Source organism: Bufo bufo, chromosome 1 (genome assembly GCF_905171765.1).
Source record: "Bufo bufo chromosome 1, aBufBuf1.1, whole genome shotgun sequence".
Classification (NCBI taxonomy): domain Eukaryota; kingdom Metazoa; phylum Chordata; class Amphibia; order Anura; family Bufonidae; genus Bufo; species Bufo bufo.
In genome coordinates, this window is record NC_053389.1 from 833,346,852 (window position 1) to 833,364,343 (window position 17,492).

General features: G+C 45.5%; 1 protein-coding gene across 1 annotated transcript; it reads right to left on the reverse strand.

Annotated features, from left to right (window-relative positions):
* Positions 1-16,099: 16,099 nt before the first annotated feature.
* LOC120990362 (olfactory receptor 6B1-like) lies at positions 16,100-17,059 on the reverse strand. Its single transcript, XM_040419122.1, has one exon. It carries the CDS (start codon positions 17,057-17,059, stop codon positions 16,100-16,102), a length of 960 nt encoding a protein of 319 aa, XP_040275056.1.
* Positions 17,060-17,492: the final 433 nt, after the last annotated feature.

The following is a 17,492-nucleotide window of genomic DNA, read 5'->3' on the forward strand; positions in this document are numbered from 1 at the left end:
TATGGATATGGGTTGAGTTAACGTTATCGCTCCAAAAGAGCTTTATTTCTTCATTAATCTTGTCCAGGTCCTTTATTAATGTCATCCAATGTGGATTGAGTTTAAAAATTTTATTTTGATTCATTTTATTCTGGTTCTGCAGTATTACCATGACGGGGCTGTGATCAGAAACGCCATGACGTTCATAGTTCATTTTTTTAACCTTATTAATGAGCCCGGGGCTGGCGAGGGCCAGATCAACTCGCGACATGGACCTATATGTATTACTAAAACATGAAAATGCTTGCTTATCTCCATAAAGAGACCGCCATATATCGACCAATGCCATTTCTTTACACATTCTGAAAAGTAAGGTACTTGAACCGGGACTCAATTCATAATTAATTATGGTAGAGGTCCGATCCTTTCTAATGTCCATGACTGAGTTGAAATCGCCCATCACCAGCACCGGGCACTCCTCTCGTGCCGAGATATAATTCATCAGTCTACATATTACCGTTGTCGTAAAGGGAGGTGGGATATATATAAAGGCAATAATTCTCCTTTGCCCCTGCCAATAACAGTGAAGAAAAATATACCGGCCCTCTTGGTCGATTAGCTGTTCTATTGGATCATAATCTACCTGTCTGTGCACATAAACACTGATTCCACAAGAGTATTTGGAATAGCAAGAATGATATTTGTGGGAGGCCCATCTCCTTCCGCCGAGCGCTGCCACTTTTTCACCTGTAAGGTGTGTTTCTAGCAGGGCCACTATTGCTGGTAAATGTCTATAAACCAGATCAAACACTACACACCTCTTGATTTTATCCGCAAAGCCGCGGATATTCCAGGTCAATATTCTAGACATCCCTTATATATATATATATATATATATATATATTTTTTTTTTTTATAATTGGTCCTCCCTACCTTTAAGGCAGCACTGGGCGGAAGGGCAGGGGTGCCCCCAACGATACACCCTCCATACCTCGACAGTTCCCCACGGAAAAAAGCCCTCCCTCCCACCCTCCCAAAACCCCCACTCCCCTCATGACCTGCGAGTCGCAAACTGTGACTCATAGGTCTCTAACTATAGACTATCCCCCCCCTTCCCCCCTGCCGTCGACCCCCCCGGCTCCCCCTAGCAGCACCACAGGCAGATTACTTAATGCCCTTAGAGTCCAACCAATTAGATGCATCCTTTGGGTTGGAGAAAAATTGGACAGTTTCCTAACCACCTCAGCCCCCAGTGCTTAAACACCCTGAAAGACCAGGCCACTTTTTACACTTCTGACCTACACTACTTTCACCGTTTATTGCTCGGTCATGCAACTTACCACCCAAATGAATTTTACCTCCTTTTCTTCTCACTAATAGAGCTTTCATTTGGTGGTATTTCATTGCTGCTGACATTTTTACTTTTTTTGTTATTAATCGAAATTTAACGATTTTTTTTGCAAAAAAATGACATTTTTCACTTTCAGTTGTAAAATTTTGCAAAAAAAAACGACATCCATATATAAATTTTGCTCTAAATTTATTGTTCTACATGTCTTTGATAAAAATGTTTGGGTAAAAAAAAAATGGTTTGGGTAAAAGTTATAGCGTTTACAAACTATGGTACAAAAATGTGAATTTCCGCTTTTTGAAGCAGCTCTGACTTTCTGAGCACCTGTCATGTTTCCTGAGGTTCTACAATGCCCAGACAGTAGAAAACCCCCACAAATGACCCCATTTCGGAAAGTACACACCCTAAGGTATTCGCTGATGGGCATAGTGAGTTCATAGAACTTTTTATTTTTTGTCACAAGTTAGCGGAAAATGATAAATTTTTTTTTTTCTTACAAAGTCTCATATTCCACTAACTTGTGACAAAAAATAAAAAGTTCTATGAACTCACTATGCCCATCAGCGAATACCTTGGGGTCTCTTCTTTCCAAAATGGGGTCACTTGTGGGGTAGTTATACTGCCCTGGCATTCTAGGGGCCCAAATGTGTGGTAAGGAGTTTGAAATCAAATTCTGTAAAAAATGACCTGTGAAATCCGAAAGGTGCTCTTTGGAATATGGGCCCCTTTGCCCACCTAGGCTGCAAAAAAGTGTCACACATCTGGTATCTCCGTACTCAGGAGAAGGTGGGGAATGTGTTTTGGGGTGTCATTTTATATATACCCATGCTGGGTGAGAGAAATATCTTGGCAAAAGACAACTTTTCCCATTTTTTTATACAAAGTTGGCATTTGACCAAGATATTTATCTCACCCAGCATGGGTATATGTAAAAAGACACCCCAAAACACATTCATCAACTTCTCATGAGTACGGAGATACCAAATGTGTGACACTTTTTTGCAGCCTAGGTGGGCAAAGGGGCCCACATTCTAAAGAGCACCTTTCGGATTTCACAGGCCATTTTTTACAGAATTTGATTTCAAACTCCTTACCACACATTTGGGCCCCTAGAATGCCAGGGCAGTATAACCACCCCACAAGTGACCCCATTTTGGAAAGAAGACAGCCCAAGGTATTCCGTGAGGGGCATGGCGAGTTCCTAGAATTTTTTATTTTTTGTCACAAGTTAGTGGAAAATGATGATTTTTTTTTTTTTTTTTTCATACAAAGTCTCATATTCCACTAACTTGTGACAAAAAATAAAAACCTCCATGAACTCACTATGCCCATCAGCGAATACCTTGGGGTCTCTTCTTTCCAAAATGGGGTCACTTGTGGGGTAGTTATACTGCACTGGCATTCTAGGGGCCCAAATGTGTGGTAAGGAGTTTGAAATCAAATTCAGTAAAAAATGACCAGTGAAATCCGAAAGGTGCTCTTTGGAATATGGGCCCCTTTGCCCACCTAGGCTGCAAAAAAGTGTCACACATCTGGTATCTCTGTATTCAGGAGAAGTTGAGGAATGTGTTTTGGGGTGTCTTTTTACATATACCCATGCTGGGTGAGATAAATATCTTGGTCAAATGCCAACTTTGTATAAAAAAATGGGAAAAGTTGTCTTTTGCCAAGATATTTCTCTCACCCAGCATGGGTATATATAAAATGACACCCCAAAACACATTCCCCACCTTCTCCTGAGTACGGAGATACCAGATGTGTGACACTTTTTTGCAGCCTAGGTGGGCAAAGGGGCCCATATTCCAAAGAGCACCTTTCGGATTTCACAGGTCATTTTTTACAGAATTTGATTTCAAACTCCTTACCACACATTTGGGCCCCTAGAATGCCAGGGCAGTATAACTACCCCACAAGTGACCCCATTTTGGAAAGAAGAGACCCCAAGGTATTCGCTGATGGGCATAGTGAGTTCATGGAAATTTTTATTTTTTGTCACAAGTTAGTGGAATATGAGACTTTGTATGAAAAAAAAAAAAAAAATCATCATTTTCCACTAACTTGTGACAAAAAATAAAAAATTCTAGGAACTTGCCATGCCCCTCACGGAATACCTTGGGGTGTCTTCTTTCCAAAATGGGGTCACTTGTGGGGTAGTTATACTGCCCTGGCATTTTCCAGGGGCCCTAATGTCTGGTAAGTAGGTAAATGACCTGTGAAATCCGAAAGGTGCTCTGTGGAATGTGGGCCCCTTTGTCCACCTAGGCTGCAAAAAAGTGTCACACATGTGGTATTGCCATACTCAGAAGAAGTTGGGGAATGTGTTTTGTGGTGTCATTTTATATATACCCATGCTGGGTGAGAGAAATATCTTGGCAAAAGACAACTTTTCCCATTTTTTTTATACAAAGTTGGCATTTGACCAAGATATTTATCTCACCCAGCATGGGTATATGTAAAATGACACCCCAAAACATATTCCCCAACTTCTGCTGAATACGGAGATACCACATGTGTGACACTTTTTTGCAGCCTAGGTGGGCAAAGGTGCCCAAATTCCTTTTAGGAGGGCATTTTTAGACATTTGGATACCAGACTTCTTCTCACGCTTTGGGGCCCCTAAAATGCCAGGGCAGTATAAATACCCCACATGTGACCCCATTTTGGAAAGAAGACACCCCAAGGTATTCAATGAGGGGCATGGCGAGTTCATTGAAAAAAAAAATTTTGGCACAAGTTAGCGGAAATTGATTTTTTGGATTTTGTTCTCACAAAGTCTCCCTTTCCGCTAACTTGGGACAAAAATTTCAATCTTTCATGGACTCAATATGCCCCTCAGCGAATACCTTGGGGTGTCTTCTTTCCAAAATGGTGTTATTTGTGGGGTGTTTGTACTGCCCTGGCATTTGAGGGTCTCCGCAATCATTACATGTATGCCCAGCATTAGGAGTTTCTGCTATTCTCCTTATATTGAGCATACGGGTAATGAGATTTTTTTTTTCCGTTCAGCCTCTGGGCTGAAAGAAAAAAATGAACGGCACAGATTTCTTCATTCGCATCGATCAATGTGGATGAAAAAATCTCTGCCAAAAAAAGAAAAAGGAGGGGAAAGGCGTCTGCCAGGACATAGGAGCTCCGCCCAACATCCATACCCACTTCAGCTCGTATGCCCTGGCAAACCAGATTTCTCCATTCACATCAATCGATGTGGATGAATAAATCATTGCCGGGATTTTTTTTTTTATATATACAAAGTGTTTGCCAAAGTATATGAACACCGCCACCTCCTCAGCTCATATGCCTCGGCAAACGTATCTTTTACTGCAGAGGAGAAATCTCGTCTTGCAGCGCCGCATACACCGACTTGTGTGTAATCTGACAGCAGCGCAATACTTCTGTCCGAATGCACATCAGTGCTGCAGCTAGTCGATCGGTTGGTCCACCTGAAAGGTAAAAAAAACAAAACAAAAAAGAAAAAACCAGGCCGCAACGCAATAAATTTATTAACTGTTGAACAGAACATAGAAACTTTTTTTAAACTTTTTTAACTGAACGTTTAACTTTTTTACTTACCGGTATTTTTTTTTTTGTTTAGTTTTTTTTACCTTTATAGAACAAACCTCTCCTTCCCCATGGGACAATGTGCAAAGCGCAAATCGCCCAAAGATGTGGCGAAGTACGTTATGCACTTTATCCCAGGTGAAAGGAGAGGTTTGCAGCAGCTGTGAGTGAATGGGCCCTAATAGCCCTGTGTGCCTGTCCTGGTGAGATGTGATCCCTATGCTAGGTGTACCTGTGTGTGGTACTTCCGGAAACACTCTCCATAGCATAGGGCAGGGTGGTCAGCACAGTCAGGACAGAAATAGCGGGTGTCACGCCTTATTCCACTCCTGCTACAGACACGACATCTTTTTCGGGGTGACGGTTGGGTTGAGGTACCAGGAACGACACTGGGGAAATGTCGCTCGTGTAGACGGCTAACTACACTGGTGGATGGGGCCACGGAACCTCCTGGGTAAAGGAGGTTCTCGATGATCTCTTCCTGGAATTTGAGGAAGGATCCTGTTCTCCCAGCCTTACTGTAGAGAACAAAACTATTGTACAGCGCCAATTGAATCAAATATACAGACACCTTCTTATACCAGCGTCTGGTTCTGCGGGAAACTAAATACGGAGACAACATCTGGTCATTGAAGTCCACCCCTCCCATGAGCGCATTATAGTCGTGGACACAGAGGGGCTTTTCAATGACACGGGATGCTCGCTCAATTTGGATTGTCGTGTCTGCGTGAATGGAGGAGAGCATGTAAACGTCACGCTTGTCTCTCCATTTCACCGCGAGCAGTTCTTCGTTACACAAGGCAGCCCTCTGCCCCCTTGCAAGACGGGTGGTTACAAGCCGTTGGGGGAAGCCCACGCGACTAGTTCGCGCGGTGCCACAGGCGCAAATCCGTTCTAGAAACAAATGCCTAAAGAGGGCCACACTTGTGTAAAAAATTGTCCACATAAAGATGGTACCCCTTGCCGAATAAGGGTGACACCAAGTCCCAGACTGTCTTCCCACTGCTCCCCAGGTAGTCAGGGCAACCGACCGGCTCCAGGGTCTGATCTTTTCCCTCATAGATCCGAAATTTGTGGGTATAGCCTGTGGCCCTTTCACAGAGCTTATACAATTTGACCCCATACCGGGCACGCTTGCTTGGGATGTATTGTTTGAAGCCAAGGCGCCCGGTAAAATGTATTAGGGACTCGTCTACGCAGATGTTTTGCTCAGGGGTATACAAATCTGCAAATTTCAGGTTGAAATTGTCTATGAGGGGCCGAATTTTGTGGAGCCGGTCAAAAGCAGGGTGGCCTCTGGGACGGGAGGTGGTGTTGTCGCTAAAGTGCAGGAAACGCAGGATGGTCTCAAAACGTGTCCTGGACATAGCAGCAGAGAACATGGGCATGTGATGAATTGGGTGCGTTGACCAATATGACCGCAATTCATGCTTTTTTGTCAGGCCCATGTTGAGGAGAAGGCCCAAAAAATTTTTAAGTTCGGAAACTTGGACTGGTTTCCACCGGAAAGGCTGGGCATAATAGCTTCCCGGGTTAGCGGTTATAAATTGTGTGGCATACTGGTTGGTCTCTGCCACGACTAAGTCCAAGAGCTCCGCAGTCAAGAACAGCTCAAAAAATCCCAGGGCCGAACCGATTTGAGCCGTCTCAACCCGAACTCCAGACTGGGCGGTGAAAGGGGGAACTACTGGTGCGGCTGAAGTTGGTGACTGCCAATCAGGATTTGCCAGCACCTCAGGGACTCTAGGGGCTCTACGGGCCTGTCTGTGCGGTGGCTGCGACGGGGTAACTATTGCACGTGCCACCGTACCAGCTTCAACTGCCCTTCTGGTGCTCGCTACTTCACCAGGTTGTACGGCAGTGCTGGTACTAGGTCCAGGAAGGGCTGCGCTGCTGGTGTATGCCTCACCACGTGATCCGGCAGCGACAGCCCCACTCTGCTGCTCTTGAAGTGGATCCTGCGTAACCTGTGGTCTAGCGACACGGGGCCGGGTACGCCTGGTGCTGCCAGGGACCTCCACCTCCTCGTCCGAACTTTGGGTCAGAGAGCCACTGCTTTCTACAGGTTCATATTCTGACCCGCTAGATTCGTCAGATGAGGGTTCCCACTCCTCATCCGACTGGGTCAGAATCCTGTAGGCCTCTTCAGAAGAATACCCCCTGTTTGACATTTTGGACTACTAAATTTAGGGGTATTCCCTGAGACTACCCAAGAAAAAAAGCAAGCCTGTCTTACAAAGGGGAGGCTAGCGAAGTACCAGAGGCCGCTGCGGTTGATAAAAAATATCAAAACTGATTTTTTGTCACTGCGGTGGGGCGGGCGTGGGTGAACGCACGTGTGGGCGACCGATCAGGCCTGAGCGGGCAAACACTGCGTTTTGGGTGGAGGGCGAGCTAAGGTGACACTAATACTATTATAGATCTGACCGTGATCAGTTTTGATCACTTACAGATACTATAAAAGTACAAATGCTGATTAGTGATACGCTAAACAGCGAATAAAAGTGACTGCGGTGTGGTGGGGTGGGCGCTAACTGACGCTAACTACCTAACCAAGGGGCCTAAACTATCCCTAAAACCTAACAGCCAATACCAGTGAAAAAAAAAAAGTGACAGTTTACACTGATCACTTTTTTTCCTTTCACTAGTGATTGACAGGGGCGATCAAAGGGGTGATCAAAGGGTTAATTGGGGTGCAGGTGGGTGATCTGGGGCTAAGGTGTAGTGTTGGTGTACTCACAGTTCAGTCTGCTCCTGTGCTGGATCCAACCGACGAAAAGGACCAGCAGAGGAGCAGAGAAGCCATATAACAGATCATATTTACTAATATGATCTGTTATATGACTTGTGATTGGATTTTTTGAAAATCGCCAGCCTGCCAGCCAATGATCGTTGCTGGCAGGCTGGTGACGAAATACTTCTTTTAATTTTGCCGGCCCGCGATGCGCATGCGCGGGCCGGCTTTGAGCGAAATCTCGCGTCTCGCGAGATGACGCGTATATGCGTGACTCTGCGCAGCGCTGCCACCTCCGGAACGCGATCCTGCATTAGGCGGTCCGGAGGTGGTTAATATATAACCCGTAATTTCGCAGGATACATCATAGAGTATTTTAGTTGTGCTTGTATCAATCTCTTTTTTACATCCTTATATTCTCTCCTTTTATCTTGCGTAACTTTAGAAAAGTCCGGGTATATCTCTATATTGACGTCATTATATTTCACCGTTTGTATCTCTCTTTTCCATCTAAGGATATAGTCCCGATCTCTTGAGGAGGTCATTCTAATTAAAAATGGCCTTGGTGCTGACCCTGGTGGAAGTTTTTCTTGTTGGAATACGATGTGCTCTCTCCACTGTGAGTGTTGTAGCTGCCTCTGCGGTTTTTACGTTGTTTGACAACCATTTTTGGATAAAGCCTGTGGGGTCATCTTTTTCTGCTCCTTCCGGGAAGCCCACTAATTTGAGATTATCTCTCCGGGATCTGTCTTCCAGGTCTGCCATTTTTTCCTTTAGTGCTTTATTATCACTTTCTACTGTTTCTAACCTTTTTTTAATCTGCCTAAATTCTTTTTGCAATTCTGTGGTTAGAGTTTCATACTCTTTGACACGTTGCCTCATTTTGTTTAGATCGTCTCGGATTAATAATATATCAGTCTGCACCGCTGCTACTGTGGTTGTCAGTGTGCTTAATGATTAATTGGTTGTGCCGACTGCCTCCAGTATACCCGCTAATTTACGATCGATATTACTCATCTGGTTATCTGCTTCCGATACCGGGTTCTCTCTTGCCCTATTTACAAGGTTTTCATTCTCTTCACAATCCTCCATTTGTGATGTTGGTTTCTGGTTACTCCTTGTTTTAGCTGATGGGGGTGGGGATTTAAGATATTTGTCTAACTGTGTCCTTGCAGTACCTCCTTTGGGTGAAGATGTTCCAATGGACTTTCTGTTGGGTAGTTTAGGGGCCATATTTTTTATATATATTTTTTTTTTTTTCCCTTTCCCCCCCCTTTTTTTTCCTTTTTTCCTTTTTTCCTTCCCTTCCTTTTTCTTTCTTTTCTCCCGTCTTTTTCTTCCTCGTCCGGGGCTACTTTGGAAGGTGATACTATTATTAAGATCTGTGTGTTTCTAAATTGAATGTCATACATTTCCTGTAACACAGAGTGACAGTCAGAGAGTCTTACGTATCCTCGCTCTTCTTCTTCCTTCTTAAGTCCCGAATTTCCTGGGTTTTGAGGAGGCTCGTAGTGGGGTTCTCTTGATGTCCTCGGCACGATCCACCTTCACCACTCAGCAGCGCTCCCCCCCCGCCGACGTTGTTCAACGGCGTTCACCCGCTCACTGAGAGGTGGACCGCCACGGCTGCCTGGAGCTTACAGACTCAGGGGTCAAGAGCCCAAAAGGACAAAGAGACAGAGTTTAGCGTTTAAGCAAGAACACAATGTCCAGCAAAACACAAAAACAAAAAAAAGAACAAAGGCAGTGCCAATTCTGGTCCACACTGCTGGAACAGCATCCAAGGCTGAACCCACAGCTGCACAACACCCACAGCTATCAGGACGACTCCACGTATTGATCAAATAGAACCGCAGGCAAATGGGGAGGCATAGGTTGGGACAGCAGGCAGGTAGAGTGGAGACGGTGGTGGAGGCCAGGTGCCGCTTCCTTGATCCAACAGCTCCCCTCCCCTCTTCAAAACGGCTTCTTCAGCACGACCCCGTGAGCAAGGCGTAAAGGGGGGACAGAGGGGGCACACAGAATCCACTCACCATGCAGTTCCGGAGTTAGTGAGTTAATGTAGAACATGTGAGGCCCCAGCCTGGAACAGCCTGAAGCAGGCATAGACCCCAGACATCCAGCTTCCAACTTCAGGCAGAGCGGCAGTGCCCTAGATAACAGAGGGCTAATCCGGAGAGCCCGGCTGACACCGGCAGCAGGGGCATCGGCGTCTCGGTCAGCGTCTCAGGCGGAGCGTCTCAGGCGGCAGAGCCGCCGGCAGCAGGGGCATCGGCGTCTGGGTCAGCGTCTCAGGCGGAGCGGCAGAGCCCAGAATGACAGAGGGCTAATCCTAAGAGGCCCAGCGGACATTAGCAGACTTAGACAGTGGGTGTGTCAGTGTCGGAGCAGCGTCTCAGGAGGCTCAGAAGCGGCATTGCCCGTGCTGCGTCCAGGGCAAGAGCCGGGGCCGGCGTTGGGGGCGTGGAGGACCGCTGCATGCACGCTTCCTACGTCATGCCGCCGCGCCTTCCTCTAAAAGTTATTTTTTTTTTACTCCATTTTATGAGTGTCATGAAGTACAATATGTGATGAAAAAACTATCTCAGAATGGCTTGGATAAGTCTAAGCGTTTTAAAGTTATCACCACATAAAGGGACACTGGTCAGATTAGCAAAAAATTGCCTGGTCCTTAAGGTGAAAATGAGCCCAGTCCTTAAGGAGTTAAAGAGACTAATTAATACTTGGATGTTACTGTTACCAGGAGCAACGTTCAGTAAAAGTTAAAGGTTGAATGACCCCATCCTTGTCTCAGTCTTCAGTTCCTCAATTAGCACTACAGTATATGGTTGTACCACCACAAAATTTTCTGGCGTCACGACTACAAGGTATCTTGCCATAGGCACATTAATACACCGTATGCCTGCTACTGCCCACCGCAGGAAAGGAAGGAGCACACCAAAGCCAGCTCCAAGGAGTTCCCTGGCGTGGCAGTTCTTCAGACAATGTGCTGATGACAAGACACGAGTGGTTTGCACGCTGTGCAATCAGAGCCTGAAGCGAGGCATAAACATTCTCAACCTGAGCACAACCTGCATGACCAGGCATCTAAGTGCAAAGCATGAGCTGCAGTGGAGTAGACACCTCAAAAACCAAGAAAGGTCTCTGGCTCCTCCTGCTTCCTCTTCTGCTGCAGTCTCAGCCTCTTCATCCCCTTCTGGAGTTACAGTGCCACCTGCCACCCCGCAAATAGAGGATCTGCCAGCAACACCACCACCTGGGTCACTAAGCATCTCCACAATGTTCCACAGAAGCATTCAGCTCTCCATCTCCCAAACACTGGAGCGGAAGCGGAAGTGTCCCCCTGCCCATCCGCGATCCCTGGTCCTGAATGCCAGCATTTCTAAATTACTGGCCTTTGAAATGCTGTCATTCCGTCTGGTGGAGACAGAGAGTTTTAAAGGCCTTATGGCGGTGGCTGTCCCACAGTACGTCGTGCCCAGCCGCCACTACCTTTCCAGGTGTGCCATCCCTTCCCTGCACAACCAAGTGGGGGACAAAATCAGGTGTGCACTGCGCAACGCCATCTGTGGCAAGGTCCACCTAACTACGGATACGTGGACCAGTAAGCACGGTCAGGGACGTTATATCTCCCTAACAGCACACTGGGTAAATGCAGTGGCGGCTGGGCCTGAGGCGGATAGCAGTTTGACGCATGGCTTCCAACAGCAAGGATTGCAGGGCACTTCTCTTTGCCTCCTGTTGCTTTCTCCTCCTACTCCGCTTCCTCATCCTCTACCCGCTCCTCATCCGGTCAGCATAACACCTTTACCACCAACTTCAGCACAGCCAGGGGTAAACTACAGCAGGCAGTTTAAAACTCATCTGTTTGGGGGACTAACCCCACACCGCGCAGGAGCTGTGGACGGGCCTTGAAAAACAGACGATGAGTGGTTGGTGCCAGTCAGCCTCAAGCCCGGCCTGGTGGTGTGCGATAATGGGTGAAAACTCGTAGCAGCTCTGGGACTTGCCGGTTTGACGCACATCCCTTGCCTGGCGCATGTGCTGAATTTGGTGGTGCAGAGACTCCTTAAAAATTACCCCGATATGTCAGAGCTGCTGTATAAACTCCGCGTTTTTGGCATTCTCACCCTGCTGCTGCTCGCCTGTCAGCGCTGCAGCGTAACTTTGGCCTTCCCGCTCACCGCCTCATATGCGACGTGCCCACAAGGTGGAACTCCACCTTGCACATGCTGGCCAGACTGTACGAGCAGCAGCAGGAGAAAGTGGAGTTTCAGCTGCAGCACGCACGGGTCAGTCGCACTGCGGAACAGCGCCACTTCACCACCAATGTCTGGGCCTCCTTGCTAGACCTGTGTTCCTTGTTGCGCTGTTTCGAGTACTCCACCAACATGGCCAGTGCCGATAACGCCGTTCTCAGCGTTACTATCCCACTTCTATGCCTCCTTGAAAAAACGCTGCTGGCGATGATGGAAGAGGATGTTGCACAGGAGGAGGAGGAGGAAGAGGGATTATTTCATAGAGTTTCCGGCCAGTCATTCATAAGTGGCTTCGAGCGTGGGTTCCTGCACACACAAACGCCAGCTACACAATTGTCCAGCCAGGGCACAGTTCTGGAGATGGTGAGTTGGAGGATGAGGAGATGGAGGAGGAGGAACCGTGTTCACAGCAGGGTGGCACCCAAACCAGTTCATGGCCATCACTGATGCATGGCTGGGGGGATACAGAGGACACAGACGATACACCTCCCATAGAGGACAGCTTTTCGTTGCCTCTGGGCAGCCTGGCACACATGAGCGATTACATGCTGCAGTGTCTCTGCAACGACCGCCGAGTTGCCCACATTCTGACTTGTGCTGATTACTGGGTGGCCACGCTGCTGGATCCCCGTTACAAGGACAACGTACCGTCCTTAATTCCATCACTGGAGCGTGATCGTAAGATGCGCGAGTACAAGCGCGCGCTGGTAGACGCGCTGCTGGTGGAATTCCCACCTGAAAGCGGGGGCACAGTGGAAGCACAAGGCGAAGGCAGAGGACGAGGAAGAGGCACCACCAGCACCTCAGAAGGCAGGGTTAGCATGAACGAAATGTGGAAAAGCTTTGTCAGCACGCCACAACAATTAGAACCACCAGCTGATATGGAACGTCTTAGCAGGAGGCAGCATTTCACCAACATGGTGGAGCAATATGTGTGCACATGCCAACACGTACTGAATGACGGGTCTGCCCCCTTCAACTTCTGGGTCTCCAAATTGGGCACATGGCCTGAGCTGCCCTTTACGCCTTGGAGATGCTGGCCTGCCCTGCAGCCAGTGTTTTATCTGAACGTGTGTTTAGCACGGTCGGGGGCGTTATCACAGACAAGCGCAGTCGCCTGTCCACAGCCAATGTGGACAAGCTCACATTCATAAAAATGAACCAGGCATGGATCCCACAGGACTTGTCCGTACCTTGTGCAGAATAGACATGTATACCGGCACTAACCAGCCATTGTTATACTACAGCGCAATTGCTCATTGTTGTATTTTGGATATTTCTCTTTTGGAGTGTACCCTAATTAAAAAAATATATAAAAAATTTAAACCAAAAACCAGTGTTGGCTACCTCGTCCTTCTCCACCGCCACTTTCCCCTACACCACTACGTCCACCGCCTCCTCAAACTCCTACTCCATATGGACCTCCACCTCATAAATCAATTTTTTATTTTTTATTATTTCTACGTATTTTATTTTATGTCATTTCACTAATTTGTCTGTTACATTTTCTGGTGAAATTCACAAATTTTTGGGTGTGATATACCACTGCTATACCTAGTAGACAGGTAAAAAAAAAAATTTATTTGTCTGTTACATATTCGGGTGAAATTCACCAATTTTTGGCTGTGATATATCTCTGCTGTACCTAGTAAACATGTAAACAAATTTCACTAATCTGTCTGTTACATTCTTGGTAACATTTGACCATTTTTGCTGTGATTAAACCCCTGCTCTGCATAGGAGATAGGGACATAAATTTTTAAAAATCGTCTGTTACAAGGTGACATTTTACCAATTTTGCCGTATACAAACCCCTGCTCTGCATAGGTGACAGAGAATTAAATTTAAAAATTCTTCTTTAATTGATGCGCGCCACCTCCGTTTATTCAATGATTAAACTTTAACAACTTGTCCCACATTTGCGCTTCAATAATTTGTCCCACTTTTCCGCTCGATCATTTTTAATTAAAAAAATTAACCTCAGAAAAGAACATCAAAAGTTGATAGAGAAGATATCCAAATGGATCGTGGACGTCACGGTGACGTGCGATCAGGCAGAAATTATATAGAGTCAACAAAGCGGCAGCAGGGCCGCTAACGTTTCCAAATCCTAAATACCACAGTGAAATTCCCTATAATTTTTTATTAATTATTCCAATAACAGGGCATCTTAAGAGTCCTGTATTGTTATTTATCGTCACTACCTCCCTGAGTCGGGAGTGGGTAATTGCCGAGCGCCCCCTCCTTTCCTTCGATTCTTCCGCTTTAATAACTTTTCCCACATTTCCACTCGATCACAATTAAATTTCATCCATTGATCTCCCTTGGATGTGGTCTCTCTTTCTTACGCTCCCTCTCCGGCGTTGAACCCTGATTCGCCGCTAAACGTGATCAACATGGTAGGCTCAGAAAAGAACATCGAAAGTTGATAGAGAAGATATCCAATTGGATCGTGAACATCACGGGGACGTGCGACAGGGTGGGGCAGTAAGTGTGCACACGAACTGACTGATGGGTCTGCCCCCTGCAACTTCTGGGTCTCCTAATTGGGCACATGGCTTGAGCTTGCCCTTTACGCCTTGGAAAAGCTGGCCTGCCCTGCAGCCAGTGTATTGTCTGAACGTGTGTTTAGCACGACTGGAGGGGGTTATCACAGGTTATATTTCCCAATGTTTTGGGGTCTACCCAAATTTAAACAAAAAATAAAATAAAAAATCTGTGTTGGCTACCTCCTCTTCCTTCACCGCCGCTTCCACCTACACCGCCACATCCACTGTCTCCTCAAACTCCTACTCCATATGGACCTCGTCCTCCTATATCAAGATTATTATTTTTTATTTTTACGTATTTTATGTTATTTAAAGTCATTTCCCTATCCACATTTGTTTGGAAGAGCACTTTCCATGCTCCTAACAGAGGCGTAGCTATAGGGGGTGCAAAGGTAGCAGTCGCTACCGGGCCCAGGAGCCTGAGGGGGCCCAAAGACCCTTGTGCCACATAAGAAGATACCAGTATTATAGAAAGTGCATGCTGGTCAAGTTATACCTCTGGCTGGAGGGATGGGGTTAGTTCAAGAATTTGGCATAGGGGAGGTGCCATCTCCATTTTTGCCTCAGTCAGGACGAAGGCTATGTGCTTCCCTGCCCCTGGCCACAAAGTACTGAGGGAAGGGGGTTCAAGTTGAACTCTTATACCAGGGCCCATGAGCCTTTAGCTACACCCCTGGCTCCCAACCACATTTTGCTGGCATTTGCAGCCCTCTAGCCCTTTCCATGACATTTTCAGAGCTATTTTACTGCTCAAAAGTTCGGGTCCCCATTGACTTCAATGGGATTCGGGGTCAAGTTCGGGTCCCGAACTCAAACTTTTTTGTGAAGTTCGGCCGAACCCGTCGAACCCGAACATCAACTCTACATATAATGTCTAGAAAAAGATGTTTGAAAAAACTTATTTATATGAAACATCAAAGCCACATTGCCTTTTACTACATTTATAGTACTTTATTGTAAATCAAACTCCAAATTATTTAATGACTAAATTTAATATAACAGAAACATAGTGGGACTGTTAGTAAGACCGGTGGTTCAGACGCTGGTCTTAGTCCATGTCCGCTTGCGCTTTATAAACTTAGGTTATGTCGAGGCTCTGGCCTCGACATAACTTAGGTGCTGGCCTTGCGGCTTGCTAAAATCTATTGTAGCTACCTTGCTGGCATAGATTTAAGTAATTTTCTGTGCCAAAAACAGGTATAGAAAGTGATAAATGAGACGTGCCGGCTAGTCGGCCCCCTTCCCTGATGATACCACGCCCGCTTGGAAAAGTGGCATGAGCTGTGAAAAGTCTCCAAGTCAGCCACAAATTCCCTTTTCAACTGAATGTGCAATGAAATAATGCCAAGTGGCATACTTAACATCATAAATGACCCCCTTAGTTTCTAAGGCTGAACAAGACAAACCATACTTTCATCCAGTTAAAATTGTAATCCTGCAAAGACCTCTTTTAGAAGTGAACAGTAAAACATGATTTCAGATTACAACAACTTTAAGTCTCAGTTATGATGTGCCACTTCTAAAAAATTTCCACATCGGGCAATCCCTCAGCACCAAATATAGTATTACTATGTGAACCATTACATACATTTGTGCAACCTAACAAAGCAAAGACAGATCGCAAACTGGCACCAAAACCACCGCAAATAATAAATTCCCCCCAAAATTCTTAAATATGTTTTCTTGATTTTCCCATCTTTTCTAACCGCAGATTCAGATATTTCATCGCAGAAGACTGAATCTCCTTGTTCCTTAGACTGTATATAATGGGGTTTAGAAGAGGGGTCAAAACAATGTAGACAAGGGAAATAAACTTGTTAGCATTCAGTGAATGTCCACTATAAGGGACCATGTAGATTATGAGCATGGAGCCATAATAGGTAGAGACAACCACCAAGTGAGAGGCACAAGTGGAGAAAGTCTTTTGTCGGCCTGAGGTGGAGGAAATTCCAAAGATAGTGATAAAAATGCAGACATATGATATGATTATAAGTAAGAAAGGTAATAGAACTAAAACAAGACAGAGCACTATCATGTTAATACTCACAGCGGTTATGTCTGAACAAGTAATGTCTAAAAGAGGCTTAAATTCACAAAAGAAATGGGCAATAACATTCGATCCACAGAAGTCTAAGTTACACAAAAAGACAAGTGTAATAAATACTAACATAAAGCTCAACCCCCAGGATGAGATGATCAGACTGTATCTAAGCTTGGCACTCATCACTGAGATATAATGTAGAGGTCTACAGATGGCCAAGTACCGGTCATAAGACATGGCCGAGAGTAAAAAACACTCTGCACAGACCGTTCCCCCATATAAGTAAAACTGGGCTAAACATCCAACATAAGGAATTGTGCTCCCTTCCCATATGATAACTTCCAGCATCTTAGGAACAATGATTGTCACAAGGACAATGTCTGACAGCGCCAAATGTCCAAGGAAGAAATACATTGGAGAATGGAGACGTTGGCTTGTGGACACCAGTAAAATGATCAAGAGGTTTTCACATATAGTCATGGAATACATGATGAGAATAATGGAGAAGAAAGAAAACTTGTAATCATTCAGAGCCGGGAATCCCAGTATAAAAAACTCTGGGACCGTGGTCGAGTTGGCTTCATACATTTTCATCTCTAAATGTATTTTTTTTTAAACTGTATAACAATGCAGACCCATTTATGGAATTGACTGATGAGCAACAGATCTAAGATGATTTGTATTTATCTTCATGTAGTGTCAATCCTGACAGCTTCCATAGCAGAGTTAGTTATCAGCATCCCAAGATAAAATACAGTAGATATTTCTGGTATAAAGCATACACCGGCTTCTTCTGAAAATAGAAAAGGCTTAAGAAATCACATCCTGTATATATGTAAAGCTGGAACCTCCCAGGAATGGACAATTTAAGATCAAAGCATCAGGGATCTTCAGAACATCAACCCTCAAGATATTTAAAATGGAAAAATAATAAATCTCATGGCAGATATGATTATTATTAAAGAGGGAAAAATAATACGTCTCTGAGCATGAGCTCAGTCTAAATATTGTAAAGAATTTT